General features: G+C 35.2%; 2 protein-coding genes across 2 annotated transcripts; one reads left to right on the forward strand and one right to left on the reverse strand.

Annotated features, from left to right (window-relative positions):
- The first annotated feature begins 15,309 nt into the window (after positions 1–15,309).
- Positions 15,310–17,627, forward strand: LOC141713585 (DNA-binding protein S1FA3-like). Its single transcript, XM_074517064.1, has 2 exons — positions 15,310–15,465; positions 17,227–17,627. The coding sequence occupies exon 2, from the start codon at positions 17,236–17,238 to the stop codon at positions 17,437–17,439; it is 204 nt and encodes a 67-aa protein (XP_074373165.1). The 5' UTR covers positions 15,310–15,465; positions 17,227–17,235; the 3' UTR covers positions 17,440–17,627.
- Positions 17,628–18,949: 1,322 nt separating this feature from the next.
- Positions 18,950–22,140, reverse strand: LOC141713586 (cell number regulator 8). Its single transcript, XM_074517065.1, has 3 exons — positions 21,781–22,140; positions 20,019–20,221; positions 18,950–19,446 (listed from the first exon to the last, which is right to left on the reverse strand). Exons 1-3 carry the CDS (start codon positions 22,034–22,036, stop codon positions 19,210–19,212), a joined length of 696 nt encoding a protein of 231 aa, XP_074373166.1. The 5' UTR covers positions 22,037–22,140; the 3' UTR covers positions 18,950–19,209.
- Positions 22,141–23,416: the final 1,276 nt, after the last annotated feature.

Raw genomic sequence — 23,416 nt, forward strand, 5'->3', positions numbered from 1 at the left:
TGTGGTAGACACGCAAAAGGAGGTGCCCAACTTACAATATATCCCAGTAGTCAACGAATTTGAAGATGTATTCCCACAAGACCTTCCGGGATTACCACCCGATAGAGTGATTGAATTTGCTATTGAGTTGGCCCCAGGGACGGCGCCAGTTTCAAAAGCACCTTACCGGTTAGCCCCGTTAGAAATGAAGGAATTAGCTATCCAATTGCAGGAACTCTTGGATAAGGGTATGATAAGACCCAGTGTGTCTCCGTGGGGAGCACCAGTTTTATTTGTTAAGAAGAAAGATGGGAGCATGAGGCTGTTCATCGACTATCGAGAGTTGAACAAGCTAACCATAAAGAACAGGTACCCATTACCTAGAATAGACGATCTGTTCGACCAGCTAAAGGATGCTGTTTATTTTTCCAAGATTGACCTGAGAACTGGATATCACCAACTAAAGATTAAACCCGAAGATATTTCCAAGACAGTGTTCCGTACCAGGTATGGGCATTATGAGTTCTTGGTAATGTCATTTGGATTAACCAATGCCCCAGCGGCTTTCATGGATTTAATGAATAGAGTATTTAAGAAGTACTTGGACAAGTGTGTGATAGTTTTTATCGATGATATTTTGATCTACTCAAGGACTGAGGCAGAACATGCAGAGCATTTGAGGATAGCTCTAGAAATCCTCAGAGAGGAACAGTTATATGCCAAATTCTCGAAGTGTGAATTCTGGCGGAATGAAGTACAGTTTTTAGGACATGTAATCAATAAAGAAGGAGCATTGGTCGACCAATCCAAGATAGAGGCGGTCTCAAATTGGGAAAGGCCAACCACACCCACAGAGGTAAGGAGTTTCATAGGATTGGCCGGCTACTATCGTAGATTTGTGCAGGACTTTGCGAAGATCGCAACCCCTTTGACACGACTTACTCGTAAGACAGAGAAGTTTGAATGGACGGAGAAATGCGAGAACAGTTTTCAGGAATTAAAGAAAAGGTTGGTAACGGCCCCGGTGTTGGCATTGCCAGACGGAAAAGGAGATTTTGTGTTATATAGTGACGCGTCGCACAAAGGATTAGGGTGTGTGCTTATGCAGCACGGTAAGGTGATTGCGTATGCATCGAGACAACTGAAGGAATACGAGATTAGATATCCTACCCATGATCTTGAGCTAGCAGCAATAGTTTTTGCCTTAAAAATTTGGAGGCACTACTTGTATGGAGAGAAGTGCGAGATTTTCACAGACCATAAGAGCCTCAAGTACATATTTATGCAGAAAGAGCTCAACATGCACCAGAGGAGATGGTTAGAGCTAATCAAGGACTATGATTGTGAGATTCTCTATCATCCGGGGAAAGCCAATGTGGTGGCTGATGCCCTTAGTAGAAAAGAAAGACTCAGAATGATAACGACTTCGGAAGAATTGATAAGGGATTTTGAGAGAATGGAAATAGAAGTAAAGGTAACCGGAACCGGAACTGAAAAGCTGTTTGAGATATCAATGCAGCCAGAGTTATTAGAAAAGATTAGATTGTGCCAAGAAAGAATGATGAATGAGGGCAGAGAGTCAATGACTGGAGATGAGATCCATACTGAGAAAGATGATAAAGGGATAATGAGGTACTCCTACCGGATTTGGGTTCCGAACGTTCAAGAGCTTAAAGATGAGATTTTGGATGAAAGCCATAGTTCAAGGTATTCCATTCACCCGGGAAGCACCAAGATGTATAGGGATTTGAAGGAATATTACTGGTGGCCCAATATGAAGAGGGACGTAGCAGAATGGGTAAGCAAATGTTTGACTTGCCAAAGAGTAAAGGCAGAGCACCAGAGACCCAGTGGACTTTTACGACCCCTGGAGATTCCCGAGTGGAAATGGGAACAGATAGCGATGGATTTTGTTGTAGGCTTGCCAAGGACGAAAGCCAATCATGACGCCATATGGGTAATTATAGACCGACTGACAAAGTCATCTCATTTCATTCCTATCAATGAGAGATACACAGTCGATAGACTTGTGGACATTTACCTTAAGGAAATAGTGACGCGACATGGAGTCCCAGCGTCCATTGTCTCAGACCGAGACCCCAGATTCAACTCCAGATTTTGAAGGAGCTTTCAAGAATATGCAGGGACCAAGTTAAATATGAGTACCGCGTACCATCCCCAGACGGATGGGCAGAGTGAAAGGACCATCCAGACACTAGAGGATATGTTGAGAGTCTGTGCAATAGACCTTAAAGGAAGTTGGGATGATCACTTGTCGTTGATCAAGTTTTCTTATAACAATAGTTTTCATGCTAGCATCGGAATGCCGCCTTATGAGGCCCTGTACGGAAGAAGGTGTCGATCTCCCTTATACTGGGATGAAGTAGGGGAGCGGAAGATGTTCGGACCCGAAGTGGTCCAAAGGACTAAAGACATAGTGGATCTTATCAGAGAGCGGCTTGTAGCAGCCCAAGACAGACAGAAGAAATATGCAGACCTAGCCCGAAAGGACAAGGAATATGAAGTAGGGGACTTAGTACTGCTGAAGGTATCCCCTTGGAAGGGATTAATGAGATTTGGAAAGAAAGGAAAACTAAGCCCAAGATACATTGGACCTTTTGAGATACTAAGACGGATTGGGAAGTTGGCTTACGAGCTAGCCTTACCCCCTAACTTGCAACAAGTTCATAATGTGTTCCATGTGTCAATGCTAAGGAAGTATCATCGGGATGCCAGACACATAGTGGAGTACGAGCAGGTGGATATGCAACCAGATCTGACTTACGTGGAGAAGCCAGTAAGGATTATAGATAAGAAGGAGCAGGTGCTTCGGAACAAAGTAATCAAGCTAGTCAGAGTGCTATGGCAGAATCATAATGTGGAAGAATCAACTTGGGAACTAGAGAGCGCAATGCTAGAAAAGTACCCCCATTTGTTTTCTATTTGATTCCGGGACGGAATCCTTTTAAGGAGGGGAGACTGTAATATCCCCCAAAATTTTGAACTTTTTGTAACCCTTATGAATAGTGTTTTAGCTGAATGAGAAAACTTTTCATGCCACACTATGTAGGGGTTCTGTTATGGATATTCTGAGATTTTATAAGTACTCTATATGGTATATAAGTGTATGTAAAGATCGTCAGAATCCAATTCCGAACACTTTGATTTTTCCCGAAAATCCACTAGATACTGAAGGAATTGAGTATAAGGTAACAGGATAAAAAGGATTTAAATTAAAGGATTATAAGAGAGGATCGTAAAAGGAATATAATGTATTGAGAAAGGTTAAGGGAACCCAAGTAATAAGATCCTGGGTATGATCCCTCAAACGAGAAACGAAAACGAAAGTTAAGCGAACCGTATAACAGATCAGCGGTCATTAGACAAACAATTAGGGAGTTAATCAAGGAGGTTAGGGATGATGAGGTCATCCAACCAATAAGAAGGGGGCAAGTAAGGGAAGATGACATCATAAGCATGACATAAGCATGACATAAGGGGAAGGAGATGTGGTTGGTTTATAACCACACAAAGACAAGGTTAATAAGGTAATTAACCAAAACTAATCAAAAGAAAATCAACCAACCAAAACAAAACAAAGCAAACACAAAAATCATTTCATCTCTCCCACCTTGCTCTCGGCTTTTTCACATTTCAAAGAGAAGAATTTTCAAAATTCAAGTTCCAAGCTTCCTAAATTGGTAAGATAATTCTCTAGTACTCCTTATGCATAGTTATGGCTATCTTATGAGTTTAAGCCTCCAATTCATTCTCAATCTTCTCCAAGAAATCAATGAAGAAGACAATGAATAGTGATTTCAAGGTTTTTAACTTGATTTTTCTTGTTTTTCCTTTAAGATCCAAGCATCCCTAAGTCATCTCAAGGCTTCTTAAGGCTTCCTAGCTACTCACATCACTTCAAGGAAGGTATATCATCTCCAAACCCTAGCTTTACTTTGTATATTAGGATGATTTTGGTTGTTATGGTAATAAAGTAGCTTAATGCTTGTTGGTTTAAAGTTTGGGTTGGAATGGTGGTGAATTGAATGTTGAAATCTTATGGTTTGGTTAAAGGATTTAAGTATAGTTAAATTCAAGTTTAAGAATAAGTATAATTGTTAATATTGAGTTGATTGGGGCTGTTGTAGTGTGATATGGATAGACTTTGGATGTATGAATGGATTGGGATTGTTTGGTGATTGAATTGGAATGGTATAAAATTGGGAAATCGCGTAAACATAGCCGTCGTAATGTCCAATTTACTTTAGACTGCTTTTGTTCATAACATTAGGACCCGAGAACTCCCTGCTACATTTTGACCATTGCCATGTTTAGATAGTTCATGTTACGAGCTTCGTTTTGATATGTGGTTCGTTTGATTCCGATGTACGGTTTAGGATAAACGGCCGTTTTAAGTAACGACGTTTCGCGAACGAAACATTACCCCTCGCCTTACTTTGAAACATAGGTTAAAGACCTAAAAAGGGTTAATTAGTGTATGAAACAATTATGTTAAGTGTGTTAGGCAGTTGGTAAAACACTCGCGAAGGAATTGCCTTAAAACTCATAATGGTTAAATTATTAAAAATGGTGGAGCCGAGGGTACTCGAGTGACTTAAGAGAATCAGTAAGCGCAAAAAGAGCGTTAGAGTCTAATTTGGTTAAAGTATAGATTTACAAGTGACTTTGGTTTAATTCTAACTCACATGTTGTTTATAGGTTACCAGACTCGTCCCAAGCCATTAATAACCCTCAGTCGCTCATGCAAGTTTTCTACCCGTATAACTGTTGTTGTGATGTATATGTGTATATGCATGATCTTGCGATAAATGCATATTTGTTATTAGCAAATTCTTGCGATATATTGTAGCATGTGATATGGTATATATGCATGCCTGTTTCATATTCTTGAATTATATATCCGTGGTTCAAATGCTTATAGTTGCATAATACCTATGCTAGAGATAAGCGGTATTTGCGTATACCCTTAGTATAGGGGACCCAAAGGTGAACATATTTCTAAACCGGGAGTCGATATTCCCGAGTATAATATATATATATATATATATATATATATATATATATATGGTTATAGTTTTCCAAACTATTAATCGAATAAGGTTTATTCGATAACTTTATTTTATTTAATGAATATTATTTGAATATTCATTCGAGGGCTTATGACTAACTTTATATTATTTATTGAATATTATTTAAATATTCATTTGAGGATGTATGACTTCGTTATTTTATTTAATGAATATTATTTGAATATTCATTTGAGGATGTATGACTCCGTTTATTTTATTTAATGAATATTATTTATAATATTCATTCGAGGTATTATGACTCCGCTTATTATTTAATAATATTCTTTATTTTATTAAAGAATAATATTTCGATAATCAAACTTATTTTCGATTATTCAAATAAAGATAGTACTTTCGTATAAGTATATCTTTGATTATTTAATATTCATTCAAGTATGAGTTTTAAAACTTCTACTTCGATTATTTTTATAAGGATTATCTTTATGAGAATATTATTTAAATAATAATATTCAGATATTTTCTAATATATTGGGGCTGATTTATTTTATTAAATCAGCATTACTCCAAACATTCTCAAAAAAGTTTTCGAGTCTTCAAAATGAATTTGAAAGTTAGAGTGGACCCCAAAACTCATTTTTATATTTAAGATCTTCCTTCCAAAGGGGATTTAAATACTCGCTCAAAACCTGGGGGATCCAGCTCTGTGTTGTATTTTACATTCGCAACGTGGTTGCTGTTTTGAGAAAATAAGTGAATTGATTACTTACCCAACGTTCGGGAAGTAAGCCCATCTAATTGAGTCGGCATAAGCGACAGGCCGGGGTACGGTATATCAAAGTGTAAGTGGCTGGGTGGCAGTCCATCAACGCGTAAGAGGCCGGGTGGCGGTCCAGCATAAGGTCCTAATACGATCAGGGTGATGACCGGTGGGGGATTCATCCATCTACTAGTAGAAAAGGTTACTTATTGGTATCTTTGCCTGATCAGCAAGATATCGGGTTTATGCCAAAATTCTTTTACTTTCCAAAATTCATTGGATGTTTCAAACTCTGTTCATACTTTACATAACAGAGGTTCCAGGAAATGTTTAAGAGATATAAATGTGGATATATATATCGGGACTAAATAAAGTATCTCGTAACTTTATTTCATTCAATAATAATTTAAAGATTGAATCTATTCAAGTCTTAACTTGTGGTCTCATCTATGGGATGACCCTTTTGAAACCTATAATACTTTGAACAGTGGTAGTTCAAGTAGCTTTATAAATGATATAAGTATAGTGAAGTATTTGATAACTTCATCCCTTGTTTTTCCTTATATCCAGTAAGTAATTATCTTTCACCTGATAAAGGTTTCCAGCAAGTTATCCATTTAGATGTTTGCGTTATTGTTTACACTATATATTATCTTGCGAGCTGTAATGCTCACTCTTGCTTTATTTCTTCATCACACAACAACAGTTAGGAAAGATGGCCAGACTCCAGCAGACCCAGCGCAAGAGCGTGGGAAGCGCCCCGCGCCTTCCCGTTGAGATCGTAGCTGCTATAGCTGCAGAGGTAGATCTATCTGTAGATCAGACATTCTACTTTTGAGAATCAATTATGTATAATTATAACTTGTGGCAGATAATGGCAATTAACTGTAAACTTATTAAGTAATCATTTTGGGTTGTAATAACTTTTAATTGTGGATTCAAGGACTTGTACTTATTTCAATTTCATATCTAAGACTATGACGTGTGGTGGTGTGTGTTAGTGTGGGGTCACAACATGAGGTTGTTTATTATTAATTAAGTTAAGTGATAATTGTGGAAAGAAAGACCGTGACGACCCGGATCCCTGACCCCGGATCTGGGGGTGTTACACCTCCTACACAAGTCTGATAGGTGATACTGAAATGAGGAGATTATTTACTGAGATTGGCTATGACAAGGATTTGAAGAACCTTGGTCAATTGAAAAGGAATGGGCTAAGGAAGGAATGGAGTTTCTTCATTGATTGCATCACAAAGGCCTTCAATAACAAATCTTCGAATTTTGATGCCTTTCCCATTATGACACAGCAAATAGGGTACTCTCTAATTTATGGTTTGCATTATGATTATGGTAGAGTAGTTCTGTCTTTTATTGGTGATAAGATAAATGCTGATAGAAATATAGTATATTATGCTAGATTCCGTCAGTTGATTTTCAATGTTTGTTTCCCTGATATCCCTATCCCCTCTAGTCAAATTATGCTAGTGTTTAAATTAATAAAAAGGGCTTTTTCCGACTTAATTTCACAAGATGAAAAGCGGTTGAATTTAGCTCCTTTAAGGTTACCATTGGTTGCTAGAAACTTGCTTTTAGCAAAGCTTCCTAAGACTTATGGTTTGCTTAACAATCAAAGTGCTAAGCTGTAGGAAATTACCATTGGAAACCTCCCTGTAGCTCAACCCAGCACAACGACCCAAACACAAATCCAACCACCAGAAAAATCTCAAACAGAAGTCACCTCAGGTGTCTCCCAAAAGACACTTGTTGTAAAAAGAAAGAAAGAATTGGCTAAGAGAGCTACAAATCCTAGTGTAGCTAAGTCAAAAGATGAAGCATCTCAAGTTCCTCATTCTTCTAAACCTTAAAAAATTGTTAAGAGGAAACTTGTACTTGCTGGATTAGAATCAAATTCAGATGAGGACAATGCTACCTTATCTTCCAAATTTCCAATTTTTTCTTCTGATTCTTCTCCAAGACCAGTTGTTCCATCAAATGAAAAAGACACAGATGCTGATACTGGTAACCCTAGACCAAAGAAAAGAAGGTTAGTCAAAGCCTACTAAAAGCAACACTTGCTCTAGATTAAATAGGAAATTGTTGAGGAGACACAAAGTGTATCAAATCCAAATATGAAATCCAGGCTACTGCCGAGGCACTTGTAGAACTGTCTAAAACTCCAGTCAAGCAATTTCACAAGAGAGCGAGGGAAGTCTCTCATGAGCAAGTAGAATCTAGTGTCAAGAGGCTGCAAGGGAAATGACTTTTCCCTGGATCAAGCAAAAAAGAACCTATATCTTAAAGGGGTACAACAACTACATCTCTTGATCCAATCCCACAAGAACCGGCACATCAAAGTGGTGCAGCAGATATTGAAGAGTAGAAGCCTCTGATTGAAACTGCTCAGGAGTCTATTAATGCAATTGTTGAGAAGAGTATATAATAACCTGGTTGTCAAAGTCATCCAGCAACTCCTAATTCTCCAGCTACACAAGAACCATTGCATCAAAGTTGCAATGAAGGTCCTATTCCTGCTGCAGTGACTCTTATTATAGATGATGAAGGCAGAATTTATCCGTCTCAGTTGTCTACTGATGCTTTACCAGTAATATCACTGAATTTTTGCACGGAAGCTGCTTCTTCAGATTCACAAGGTATAAATAATGTTATTACTTTATCAGCATTTATTCTAAATAATGATTTAGTATTTTCAGCATTTATTTATTTTTCATGATATAAATCATGTTGGTATGATTATTTCTAGACCTTATTTAAGGAATACCTCTAGTTATATGACCACAGATCACCCTTCTTTTGACACCTTTTATTTATGTAGGACAATCTTTCTGAGCTTTTTCTGTGAGATGTGTGAAAAGATTGAGAGAAAAATAGAATTAAAGAGAGGCAGGATCCTTCCTGGAAAAAGGAGAGGTAGATGAGAGATAAGATTTAGTAATCCTTGTGAGGAAACTCTGACTATTAAAAGTCATGAGATATGTGGTGTGCGGAGTAGTGAGACTACTTTAAAAGAATAGAGATATTAAGTTTTACTTGTTATATGTTTGCAGGTGCACAAAGCACTAAAGAAACAGATGTTGAACAATAGTCTGTTGAACCTCAAATAAACTCTGAAGTACCAAGTGTTGTTAATCTCCCTGCAAGTCTAAGTACTGATACTTTCTTGTTGTCCATACATTCTACTATTCCACCACATAAGACAATCCCTGTTTTTGTTGAAAAACAATCCATTTACTCTACTTTTCCATCACCTGAGAAAATCTCTGTTTTTTGCTGAAGATGAAGTAGCACAACACTCCATTCATAAAGTTTCATCCATTTCAGAATTGCCACAGCATGCTACAGGAACTGAGGGTCTGGAAGTAAATTTTGAAGTTCCAGTTCATTTATCTACAATTCTTGAAGATGTGGAGTTAACTGCTGGTGGTGTGGAAGCTTCTGAAGCTTCTGGATCACATTCTGCACCAATTTCTAATTCTATTCTACATGCTGAAGTTGGTGATAAAGTTCAGCAATTAGTGCAAAATCCAGTTGCTATTGAAGAATCTAATGATGGTGAAGAAGCTAATATTTCTATTGTTATTATAGATCTTGAGCATGATCTTTTCTTCCCTGAAGATATGCATATGCATGTGAGAGAACAGAAAATGAAAGAGTTAGATGCTAAGAAAGAAAAGGATTATTTTGATAATCTCTGGAATACTCATAGGAAAGATGATACATATCCTATTTCCAGAATAAAAGTTGTTGTACATCTGAAAATAGTAAAATAGAAGATTAAAGATCTGGATATGCTGAATCATCTAAAAGCATGAACTTTAGTTGTCAGATCATTACATACAGCTCAAGAAGCAACTACTTCTAAAATCAATCAAATCAAATAATCATTGATTGCTTCAAAGCTGACTACTCATCAGGAAATTCATAAACAAATTGCACCAATAGTTTCCAGAAAAACTACAATTGAAGCCAGTCAAGCTAGATTGGAAGCTAAACAAGTTCAAATGTCTGATCAACTTATAGAAGTACAGAATTTAATGGAGCTGATTATTTCTCTACTACTTGGTGATGATACCAAAAAGGGGGAGAAACTTGTTAAATCTAAATGCAAATAGTTGACATTGACAGATACTGATGATGAAAATCCTGATGGAGGTAATAAGGGGGGATATAAGGATAGAGAAAGGAGAATAGGTGAAGAGTTAGTTGGAGTTAGTGGTTCATCAAAATAAATCACTATATTTCAATTTAGACAAGGAGGAGAGAGTAAGAGAAATGAAAGAAGAGTTAAAGATTTGACTGTGACTGCAATAATGTAACAATCTTTATAAGTCACAACTGCTGCTAATGAAGACCAAGGTATTCTGGAGATAGAAGTTGGTATTGAAGCAAGTCAATATCTTCAAACTATGAAAATAAAAGGAAGAAAGACAACTCTATTATACAAGGATCCAAAGATTCAAGCATTTGACTCTTAGGTGAGTAGAAGAATCTTTAAAAGAGACAATCCTAGAGTTGATCCTGAATAGCTAAGGCAAATGGAGGAAGACTTCAAGAATTCTTGAAGATAGCAATTACTGATATTGTTATTATCTCTCAAGTACTTTATGAAGATGATCCTTCTAACAAACCAACTAGAGGTATAGTTATAAGGGAAGTTAGTCAGGAAGAAGATGAAAGATCTCTCAAATCTCAAGATATTTTAACTGCTGACAAGAAGCTTAAAGGAAAAGAGAAGAGAGGAGAGAAGTCAAAAATTTCAAAGCCTAAAGCCAAAGCTGCTTCAAAGAAGAAATCAGTATGTAAGGAAACTAAATCTCAAATACTGATAGATCCAATCTATACAGTAGTACAAGCTTTTGATATTGAAGAAATATGTAAAGAAGAAGAAATCAGTCAAGCTCACCAAAGAAGGAAGATTTATGGAGCTGACAGGCTGATAAACTGAAATTAACCTCTGACATTGCTCAAGTTAAGGAAGAAGCTGTTATTCAACCAATCACAACCTCTGATCCTACTCATGTTGTTGATTTTTTAAACCTAACTCAAGCAGATCTATCAACTCCTGATTCTGAAGACATAGTCTCTGATAAGCCATAACTTAATTTTGAAGAAAAGAAGAAGCTACTATGGGGAAGCAAGAAATCAGCACTTAGAAGAGATTTTTCTGAAACATTAAAGAAGATTTATAGTGGAAGTTCTCGATCTAGATAACCTGGAATCACAAGTGGTCTTGGAAGATTAAATGCTGATGATCCATTGGTAGGAGATGCTTTGACTCTAAGAAAGCATTCTTATTTGACAGAAATTGGAGACAATGTAATGCTTGAAGACTTACAGAAGATCATATAAGTGCAAATTGTTATTGATCATGCTGAAGAGAAAATAATCTATTTTCTGGAGTCTGGGAGAAGCTTAAGGTTGAATCAAGAATAGTTAAGAGACAGACCATGGCATGAATTGGAACTTATTGCTATAATTATCAAGGTAACTAATTCTATAACTTCCAGATGGTTTGCATTCATAAAGAACCTGATACAGTTAAAGCAGAGAGGAATGTCTTATAAATCAAAATATATTCCAAAGTACATTGATCAATCTGAATATGTTGTTGATATGCCTATTGGAGGAGCCAAGATAGAAATAATTCTAGGGACTAAAGTTTTAACCTTCAATCCTGATGGAAAGAAAATTGGGTTTCTAGAGCTGGATGCAATGGTATTTGGATGTATTGGAAGAGAATCTGCTAAGGAAGTTTTTTGAAAATTTTCCAGACTGTGTTAGAGTTCAGAATGAAGAGTAAAGTCTGATATTTACTGACACAAGAATGAATATGCTTACTTGATTCCTTCATTTAGATAGTTTGACATCATCAATTGGAACTTGTACATATTGCCATAATGCACAAGTTGGGGGAGATTGTTAGATATAATTGATGATATCAGCAGAAACTATCAGAAGTTCATATCAGAACTTATATCAACGGATGATGATGATATCAACGGATAATGATATCAACGGATGATGATGTCAACGGATGACGAAATCAGGATTTGTCACATCAGTTGATCTTTGATAAGGAAAAGAAAATAGGAACTCAAGGCGGTGAATGACTTTATCTTAGAAATATTTTATTAGGTTTCCTTGTTGTTAATAGAATAGAATTCCTTATACATTATATAGTTATGCTCTATATAAAGCACATATTAGGTTCATGCTATATGTATTGCGAACATTGTTATATCTTTCGCATAACCTAGCAGCTCTCAAGGATATTTGTTCATCCTTTCGAGAGAGTACATTTGTAATAAATTGTTATCTGTTAATATAAAAACTGTTAATTCTGTTGAAGTTTTGTCGAAATAATTGTATTAACTGTATTCACCCCCCCCCCCCTCTACAGTTGATTAAGGGCCTAACAAGTTCTAAAATAAGCCCAGTGGGCAATGATAACTGATAAGTCCCTACATCCAAAGTAGCAACCTTTGCTCCGTTGCCAACACGTAGGTCGACTTATCCCTTTTCCAATGTCCTACTTCCCCGCAATTCCTGCACATTTATACAAATATGAGAACCACATCCAGTATCCAATACCCATGAAGTATAAGTAGACAAATTAACTTCTATAACATAAATACCTGAATCAGAAGCGCCATCAACCTTTTTCTTCTTCTTCATATCCTCCAAAAAAGCATGATAGTTTCCCTTCCAGTGACCCAGTTTCTTACAATAATGACAAGTATCACCTTTACAACACCACCTCCAGGCTTCAAAGCCTATTTGGGAACAGTTTTAGGAGCAACAACATATTTAGACCCCATCATCTTCTTGCCTTTCTATTTACCTTTCCCTTTGGCACTCCCTTTATTTACCATAATTATGGGATCAGGGACGCCTTCTGAATGTTGGTCTCAATAATTTATAACATAGCCAACAATTTGGTAGGTGTCTTATCTATCTCATTCATGTTATAATTCATTACAAACTGAGCATAGTTGTTGTTCAAATATTGAAAGATCGGATCTATCTGGGCTTTCGAACCAATCGCGGAACCCAGAGGAGCAAGGTACTCCATACATCTAATCATCTTTAGAACATGCGGTCCAGTCGGATCACCCCATATCAAAAAAAAATCATATTTTATTTCGTGAATCTGAAATACAAGAATCTCATGATCGTTTGTTAAATTTTAAAATCTTGAATCGTTATAGATTTTATCTTGTTTAGCAGGCATGGCATGGGTGATGTATCTATACATACATACATTGTTAATCTAATTAAGCATGCATCTCTGATACCATTGTTATGGCCCCAGCCTATGGGATCTTCATCAAGCTGATGATAAAGATCATGGTCAATCTAAGGAGGTTAAGTAAATAAATATAACTAATTATTACATCATATGTTTTCTTGATTTGTTTGCTTCCTTGTATAACTTCCTTAGATCACCTCCAATGGACTCCTTCTTTAAGTCTTCTAGTCTTCAAGTATATTACATATATTGAAATATAAAAAACTAATCTAATGAACTTACAAGAAGAACTCGAGTTACATTCGAGATTTAATATTACAAGAATCAAAATGATGTGCAAGTCGTATTTAAAAACCAAAACCACAATTAATAAACCATTAATCTAAGGTCTAAATGCCATAACCATCCACCATGCTCAAATAACATATAATAATATAATTTATCATATACTTATTATGATTAATCTATTTAATCATTTTAAGTGGAAAAAGAATTTCTGAATCAAAATAGAACATTTCTGCTCGATTCTTCATCTCTGTATCATCGTATCATATACATACAGTATGTTCCAGTCCCCTATTGTGTCCATACACAATTAATCATAACAACAGTCATCTCAGATCATCAACGCATGCATAATATCTTCATATATATCATGGAAGATCATCAACATATATAATGTCATCATATTTATCATGACAGATCATCAACACATGCATAATATCGAAATATCTATCATGGCTAATTATCAACACATGCATAATATACAAATCTCATACATATAGTCATGGCAGATTGTATACATGATATTATCATCAAAATCAGTAAACACACAAACGAATTAAAACATTTCGCAAGTAGCTCTGATACCATTGTTAGGTTTTGGGGCATAAAAACACAGCGAAAATAAACATTAAAACTGCAAAAAACTGAATAAAACTGAAATCCACCGCATGATCCATGCGAAAAACAATGTTTAATTCGTGGATGGGATGTTTATCTTACAAAGCTTTATGATTATGATTATCTAATGGAGGTCCTTGCTTAAAACCATCACCACGTATCCTGCTGAGCGATCTACGTCGTATATGTATCCATACGAAAACTTAAGCGGAGGCGTGTACTAGCACCGAAAATTTGAACTCTTTACTTAATATATTGATTCGGCATTATTGTCATATGTATTCTGAGGGAGCCGGGCCAGGGCCATATTTTGTCACAACAAAAACATATAAGATTACTACGTACATATTGTTCCTTTTTTTAGCTTAGGCAACAATAAGAGTGTAATCTTATTAAAAAAGTTCAAAATTTTTAAAAACTTGATTCCAAATTTAACAGCTTTAATGTACGAGTAAATACTTTCCATTTATTTAAAAATTGTATATATTCACTTAATTTTATAGATTATAAAAAAATGAAAAAGTCTAAATCAATAATATATTAATGCAAACTTATAACATGTGCAATGCATGATTTTAAAAAAATCTTAGTTATATTTTTATAAATTTTAAATAATTAATAATATAAAGAATTGTAAACGAGTCGAACCGAGTTGAATACTGTTAAACTCAAACTCGAGCTTGACTAAATTTTTTGAACTCGACCGAATCATAATTTTCAAACTTCAAACTTAACAAAAATTCGATTGGTTCAAGTTCGACTCCATACTGATTTTACTAAATAGTGAGAGAAGCTCAATTCCGTTAAATTTGACTCTCAAGTTCGACTCAATTTCAAAAAATATATTAAGATTATATTTTTAAATAATAGTATATAAATAACATATAAATAAATAACAAGAAGAAGAAAGCATGATCCACTATAGTCGCAGATATCACGAACCTAGTACTTTAAAGTCTGAATTTGGCTCAGTAAACTATTTAAGTAGAATAACTCGTTTCCATTATTGTCTATCTGAGTTAAAATTAATTTAGTAGCCGATTTTTAATAACTCACAAACTATTTTGTTCATCTACCCCTGATAATAATAATAATAATTTCTTAATTATGACCATATAAATTTTAAAATTCGACATGCTGTTGATTTTTTAAATTTAACGAATTTCAGTCTTCAGATTTTCAATAGATTTAAAAATATGAAAATTTTATCAACATTCTCATTCACTTACCAAAAATTTAACGATCATTAAACATAACGGAAAATAATTATCTCCGACTTCGCTATTCAAATTTAGTCAAGATTTGTAAGGTTTTATGTAATGCTTAAAAAGTAAAAAAGTTGGGTAGTAAATTTGAAAGAAAACAAATAATTGAGTACCTGAATAAATTTTTGAAGCAGATGTTTTTTAAGTATATAACATATGTTTTTTTTTACCTTAATATCATCTGCCGAGTCTCACTCCATCTAACGTTGGTGTCTACACTGGTTCTTGTCTCCCCGTCGCAAGGTATGTTATATAAACACTGCTATGTATCTATAGATCGTGATGATTTTGATATGTTGGTATGCGAGATATGCCCCATTTGTTGTCTTTTATGTATCTAATGTGATCTATGTTTTTCTCAATTCGTTTGTGCAATTGTTTTTTGATGATTATGTTGTGATTTAAGATTTTTGGGTTTTGATTTGTTTGTTCTGGTATGGAATTTATATGAGTTGAATTGGGTCATATCTGTATGATGAAATGGTGAAATGTATTGAATTGAAGCTGTGAAAGAGGAATTATTAGAATGGTTTTCCTTGAATTGATGTGTATAAAGAATCGTGTTTTTTTAGTAATTTTGCGGAATTGCGGTTAGCAATCTGGGATAATTGTTTTTTCGGGTTTTTGGGATAGTACAGGAGAAATGTGTGTTTGAACTTTGATGTATGTTTTGTGAATTGTGTGCATTCCGCTTTCCTTATATCTACAATAGATCTTCTTGGTTTTTATTAAATTTAGGGTGAAGGTTATGTTTAACCCTTTTTTGAATAAAATTAACAAAAGTTACGGCTTTCAATCTTTTGGACAACTTTAGCTGATTGAATATGCATCGGGGAATTTGCTATATGCATTTGTTGGGCGAGTATTACATAAAACATAACAATTTTTTAATACAATACGCATTTTCTAGCAGGGCATCTTATCCATTCTTTAGTACTGTATTTTTGGGCAATTTTAGCGATTGAATACGCATTGCTAAAGGGGGATTTTTCTATACGCATTTGTTGGGTGAGTATTACATAAAAATAACATTTTTTTAATACAGTATGTATTTTCTAGCAAGGTATCTTATCCATTCTTTAGTACTGTATTTTTTGGGCAACTTTAGCGATTGAATACACATTGCTAAAGGGGGATTTTTCTATACGCATTTGTTGGGTGAGTATTACATAAAAAATAACATTTTTTTAAAAACCATACGCATTTTCTAGCAGGGTATCTAATCTAATGTATATAATACGCTTCTTTAGTGAGGTAATCGATAATACACATTTTGATGTAAGTACTGTATTATGTGTTCTACTTTAGATATATTACCCATACTATGTTGGAGTATTGGTAACTGAATTTTGACACTTGGTACGTGTTAAATGGATGGGTCCTATAAGGAGGGCGATACGCATTCTGAAATGGCAGCTTCCAAAGGTCAAAGTTGGCCATATTATTCAGTCTTGCTATTTTCGTGTAATTATATAATAAATGGGTCAATTATGTCATTCTTTCCTAAATTTATTTACCGACTTGACAGAATTTGTCATAAATGCAGTTTTAATAATCAGCTAGTCATACTGGATTAAATCACGCAGTATTAAGTTCTTGTGTGATGTTTTTTGGTGGTTGCTTTATGATGTTATTGTACGATTCATGCAACAATTTCAAGTGTGGTAACTGCTTATACTTGGTTGAGGGCCATCTATTTTGTATTGGCTTGCTCCAGTTTGATTTTGAAACTTTTAACCTGTTTGCAGGTAAAGTGAAGTATGGAATTGGGATATATATATATATATATAGTTGTACTTATGATATTGTGGAAAACTTAATGCAATGCAAATTGTAAAAACATGATGGGAAATTTTGTAGAGTGATAATTCAATTTTAATGATCTTTATGTCAGATTTCTACTTTCATGATTCCCCTTTTCTTGGGGTTTTCCTATGTTCATTTCTTTGCCATCTCGTCATATCCAGATTTTACATGTATTTCACCGTTTGTATACACGCGCAGGTGAAGATCATGGATTCTGAAGCTCGAGGATTAAACCCAGGATTGATAGTTCTTATCGTTGTTGCCGGGCTTCTGTTTGCATTCCTTGGTGGGAATTATGCACTCTACACCTATGCGCAGAAGAACCTTCCTCGCAGGAAGAAGAAGCCGGTCTCAAAGAAGAAGCTCAAGAAGGAAAAATTGAAGCAAGGTGTCGCTACAGCCGGAGAGTAGATTGTTAGGCAGTGTCAATCTTTCCTCTGGATGTTTGAGGAATTTTTATCACAGTCCATCAAGTTTAGAAACTTTGTGCTAATGGTATTATCATCTTATGTGACTCTGTGTAGACACTAGAGGGAGTTCGATTTAGAATTTATACCTGATCTTCAATATATTCCCCTGATTGGGAAGTTTGATTTTCATGTCTTTAATTTCTGCTTATACATAGTACAACTAAGTTTTTTATTTACCGCTTAACTATCATATTTTAAAATAAAGATAAAGATTATGATAATCTCCCTTCATCATCTCTTGAAAACACAATACAATTTGTTATATTTATCTTCAAACATTTTATCTTCGGTGACAAACAATTTAGAATATTTGTCCTCCATCATCATATACTCGCTATGTATAATCTAGACAGCTTTTTTATCCTTTCTCTAATGGTAATCTACTATCAGGATATTCTCAGTATTTACTGTCTTCCTATCTTGTCATCTTTTTTTACTATAGGTGGATACTTTTGTTGACATTTCTCATTTGCGAAAAACCGGAAGATTATAAGAATAGGGGAATATTGAGAAAGGTATATCTTTTGTTCTAAATTTGTCTTTATTTGATTTGTATAAGCAATTTGCTTGCAGAAGAATTCCAGGGTGCGCAGAAGCTTTTTGGTAAATGTGTGATTGATGAATAGCTGAAGTTAGGGGTATCTGCAGGAGTGTACGCAGTTCGGATTGGATTGGTTTTGGGATAAAAGTCAGATGGTGGCACTGGCCAGCACTTAGACTTGCTTGAGAGTCTGGCAACTCTCAAGCATCAGGTAGTTTCCCTTGTTATTAAGTGCTCTCTTTAGAAAAGCTTATATTCTTAATTTTTAAGTTCAGAATTATAACATTATAACTTTATATCATGTGTTTTTTACTGCTTTTAGTTGAAAATTATACTAATATCCTTTATGTGAAGTACTAGAAAACAGTTTGTTTTATCTGCTCATGTTACAGCTCACATCAATGCTCTTTAACAATAGCAGTCAATTGACATACTGAATCAACTGCTCCTTCACTTGAGAGGAAGGACTAGTATATCATTTGGAGATGATTGTCATTGATTTTATAAATTGGTCTCTCTCTTCTTTTTTTCCGAAAATGCCACTTTATCTCTAGTATACAATTTAATTTAATTCGGTTGAGTTGTAAAAACCAAAACCGCACTACTTCAAACTAAAACCGTAAATTATGAAAACCGAACCTCAACTGTTGTGTTTGGCTTGGTTTTGATTTTCAATTTTAGAAACCTTGATTTTTTGGTTATGGTTCGGTTTTAGGTTCAAACCGCACTGCTCTATATTCATCCCTACTAGAAACTCAACTAGGATCTGAAACCTCACATCTACTAGCTCACTCTCGTACATGATCCAATGAAGGTTTTGAATTACATAGGCATAATGAGAACCAAAGGGCGCATCCCTTAGCAGACCAACTCAAACTCGTTCCCTGTATACTATCAAATATAAGGAGGCTTCTTAAAAGCATATTATCAATATCATTTATCACACACAAAATACCAAGTATTCAAATTCAAACTGGCGTTTATACACAAACATTACAGCACATGTAGGTACTGGAATACAGAAAGTTCTAGAAGCATAGTGCAGAATTTCGAAAGCAATTTAGACAGCAGTCGCATATTACTAAACAAATAACATGACATGATGGTTGAGCGACACATAATGTGTCCAGGTTGGATGATAAGAGAAATTTGAGGACGAATACTTCATGCTTAACTACGACCCATGCTCTGTTCCCCTGGTGGTAACATAACCAACACTGGTTGAGCATTAAACCCAGGATGAGGAAGCCTACGACGGACTTCACGACCTTCCTGACAAAGGGCACATGGATGGCAGAAAACATGGGTTGCAAAATCACATGCTGATTCACACTGCTCTCGTTGCACCTCGTCCTCAATCAAACTTCCGCAACAGCCACATGATCTGCTAAGTGCCTCACAGCTACCCTGCATTAAAATGAGGAAATATAAAAATCAAGATTCCTCGAATCCAGTTGTAAACATATGAGTGTTTATATTGTTCCAAAATATAATATCCAGATCACTTTTGAAAGACTAGGAACTTGGTCTGCGAGAAATAAGTTCTTCCAAATGATCATTAGTTTAAGAAAGAATGACATGAGTTCATAATAAACCCAGGAAGCATATATAATGTTCATGTAATTTACAACCAGAGAAAAGATAATTATTAACACCTAGAAAATAATAATGTATACGGATTTTGTTAGAAACACAAAAGAAGAGAAATATCTCTAATCAATTGAAATATTTACATTAGAACACGCAGAACACAAAAACCATGTATTAACAATAAGATCCCGGATCAAAAAGAAGACAACTGGAGAGTATGACTCTGAGCAAATTTAGTGCGTGAACCAATACACATCAAACTCTAGAGATACAAGTAGGGGAAACTTGTCACATGACAACCACTCTACAATAACCTAATATTATCAACTTAACTACTAAATGGAAAAGGGTATCTATGTAACATTATAGTCACAAATATAGAGACTTGCCTCTAGGTTGAACCTTCGGCGGATGGCTGAACGAGTGGGATATGAAAACCATGGAGCGACACAGTTGGCACCAAATAGCAACTCACCAAGCATGTATAGACAAGAATATGGCATACAGTGATTTGTAAAAGTTCCTGGAGAAGATCCAAGCCTTTCAACATTACTTCCATAAAGAATACATGGAGCCACACTTCCAAGAATACCTGCCAAAATATTTGAAAACCAGTAAGCTAATACACCAACATGAAGAGGCAATTAAATTAACTTTTACAATAAAAAAATTGTATGAACCATATGAACATAATCACAAAGCAATTGGGCACAAAAAGTTTATTATCACAATATAATCATAAAGCTAAGGGACAACAAAATTCTATTACCTAATAATATCACGCACATGTCCTAACAAACAAAGTTAAATTATTTAACACTCAAGAACCAGGTCAAAACTCGAGTACGAATTTTGGTATGTGCTTACATGCAGCATCAATTGAAATTATCTTTCTTGAAAAAACTAAAATCCAAATATCACATCCATAATCAAAACATTGCCTCCACAAAACATTCCGATTGGTTAGCTACAGCAAAAGGTTCCTATTGGCTGGAAGTCATGAAATGCAGTAGGATTGGAATGGAAAAATAAGGTGGAGACTAACGTGAGAGTGAAAAATAGGGGGGGGGGGATGAAGCAAATGAGACTGTGCAAGGAATTGTAAATAATTACATGATCATCCACAAGACAGTACAAATATTATGCCATTCTCCCTTCATTTAGTTCCTTGTACAGAGAGCCAAAGATTTTGTACTTGATCTTTGGAATATCCTAAAAGAGGTGGGGAACATGATGCAGATTATTGAAAATAGTAATTGCAATTGATAAAAATATTTTCTAGTCAGAAATATTTTGAAACATAGGTATATGATAGCTTATATATAAAGTAGAATTTGTAAGTAATATTTATTTGTCAGATGATAGAAGGATTTTTGTTTTCATCTAGAATTTTCAATAATCTTCAAGTTTCTTTTTACCAAGTTCTGGGAATGGCATAAAAATGTAATCCTCTTTAATAAAATTTTAATCCTCTTCATTTATTCGAGTTAAAAATATTTATAGATTGAATGTTTTGACATAAATCTGCGGATTAATTGTGATTTTAAAAATCACCTAGAGAGAGTTAGGTCATCATCTCTTCTTTTAACCTAAATTATGAACCTTGTACTCCGTAACAACAAAAACATATTCATCATTATAGATCACTGTTCAGCAAGCTTATCCCATGCTTAAAGACTCCATACCTCTTTCTTAACCGGAATTAAAATGCTTGATATTACGATTTTGATTATAACAATCAACAACTTGAGCATCCGGAAACAGTAACATTAGGCAATTAAAAGATAACACTGATGATTAATGTTTTCATTGTAATCAAATATACACATGTTCAGGTCAATTCAGCACACAAGATATTTGATCTCTACACTTAAACATATTATCAGATTTGAGGTCATGTAAATGAAATGATTAGATCTATTAAGCAATCGGATAATCAATCAACATATGCAGATAAATATATAAAACTGAGGAGAGAGAGGGAGAGAGGCAGAGAGAGGGGGAGAGAGAGAGAGAGAGATAGGAGGAGGAAAGAGAGGGGGAGAGAGAGAGAGAGAGAGAGGAAAGAGAGGGAGAGAGAGAGAGAGGGGGGGAGAGGAAAGAGAGGGGGAGGGGGAGAGGGAGAGAGAGAGAGAGAGAGAGATGACATACAAACTTCAAGATCGCTGCTACAGAAATGATCATTACGACCGAGACAAGCACAGAGACTAGAATCCCAATGAGCTCTATCAACAGGCTCCCCAACCACGCTACCTTGACCTACAGCTGGTAATCCATTCACCGTCCATCCATAAGTAGCGTGACCGATCGCCTCACCGGCGTTCGAATCGAGCTTCGTTGAGTTCTTCTCATCGTTAAATCCTGCAACTTTGCTCAATAGAGATTTTGATTCTTCGTAATTCGCCATTTTTGATTTCCCAAATTAACAACAAAATAGAAATAGAGATGAAAATAGAAATAGGTATTGCGAATAAGCAAGGGCGAGGACAACACAAACCGCGTTTTGTTTGCTGTCCCCTCTTGTCTTGTTCATATAATTAATCTGCCAACCAAACACCGCCTTCCTTTTTTAATTTTTTATTTCTTTCCTTTTTTTCTTTCTTTATTTTTTGTATTAAATAATATTTCTCCCTTATTTTAATGATTTGCAAATAACATTCCAAAAAAAAATTACCTTATTGTTATAAAATACTGGTTATAGTAATAATAAAAAAGCACAATAAAAGAAATACTAAAAGAGCTACTATATTTTATCGGATAGAGCTGAGGAGGAGAAAGAGCAGAGAAGATGCTCGGGGTGTCTTTTGCTTCTTACTGAATGTGGCTATTTATAGTCAAAGGAGGGAACAAGTACATTAAATGAATTGCAAGTTTTCTACTCCTACATGTAACTTTACTATTTAACATTTGAATATAACAATCAATTCATAACTCTCCCCTTTAATTGTTATTATATAGTGGATCATAGACTGTCTCGTTAAAACCTTGCCAAAAAAAACCCAGTGGGATAAAAATTTGACAAAGGAAAAAGAGTACAATCTCCCCTTCAAAAATTAATCATTCTCTGAAGTTTTGTTGTAACAAATCCTTAAGTCGCCGCATTCCAATATTATGTCGTAACTTCCCAAATGTTGAATTCTGTAATGATTTCGTGAATAAATCAGCAAGGTTGTCACATGACCGAATTTGTTGTACATCAATTTCACCATTCTTTTGAAGCTCATGAGTGTAGAAGAATTTTGATGAAATGTGCTTCGTCATGTCCCCTTTGATATATCCTTCCTTGAGTTGATCAATGCATGCAGTGTTGTCCTCAAACATGACAAGAGGACTTCTTGTGATGTCTGGCAATCCACATGATTCTTGAATATTCTTGATGATAGACCGCAACCAAATACATTCTCTACTGGCTTCATGAATTGCAATGAGTTCTGAGTGATTTGTTGAGGTTGCCACTGTAGTTTGCTTCGTGAATTTCCAGGAAATGGCTGCACCGCAATATGTAAATACATATCCAGTTTATGATTTGCCAAAATGAGGATCTGACAAGTATCCAGCGTCTGCATATCCGATCAACTGAGATGTTGAGTTTTTCGGGAAGAATAATCCAAAGTCTGTTTTTCTCCGAAGATAACGGAATATATGTTTAATCTCATTCCAATGTCTATCCATCGGAGTAGAGCTAAATATAGCCAATAAATTCACAGCAAATGCAATATCTGGCCTTGTATTATTTGCAAGATACATAAGTGCACCAATTGCACCTAGATATGGGATTTCAGGACCA

The sequence above is a fragment of the Apium graveolens genome, chromosome 3, assembly GCF_009905375.1.
Source record: "Apium graveolens cultivar Ventura chromosome 3, ASM990537v1, whole genome shotgun sequence".
In the NCBI taxonomy this organism is placed as follows: domain Eukaryota; kingdom Viridiplantae; phylum Streptophyta; class Magnoliopsida; order Apiales; family Apiaceae; genus Apium; species Apium graveolens.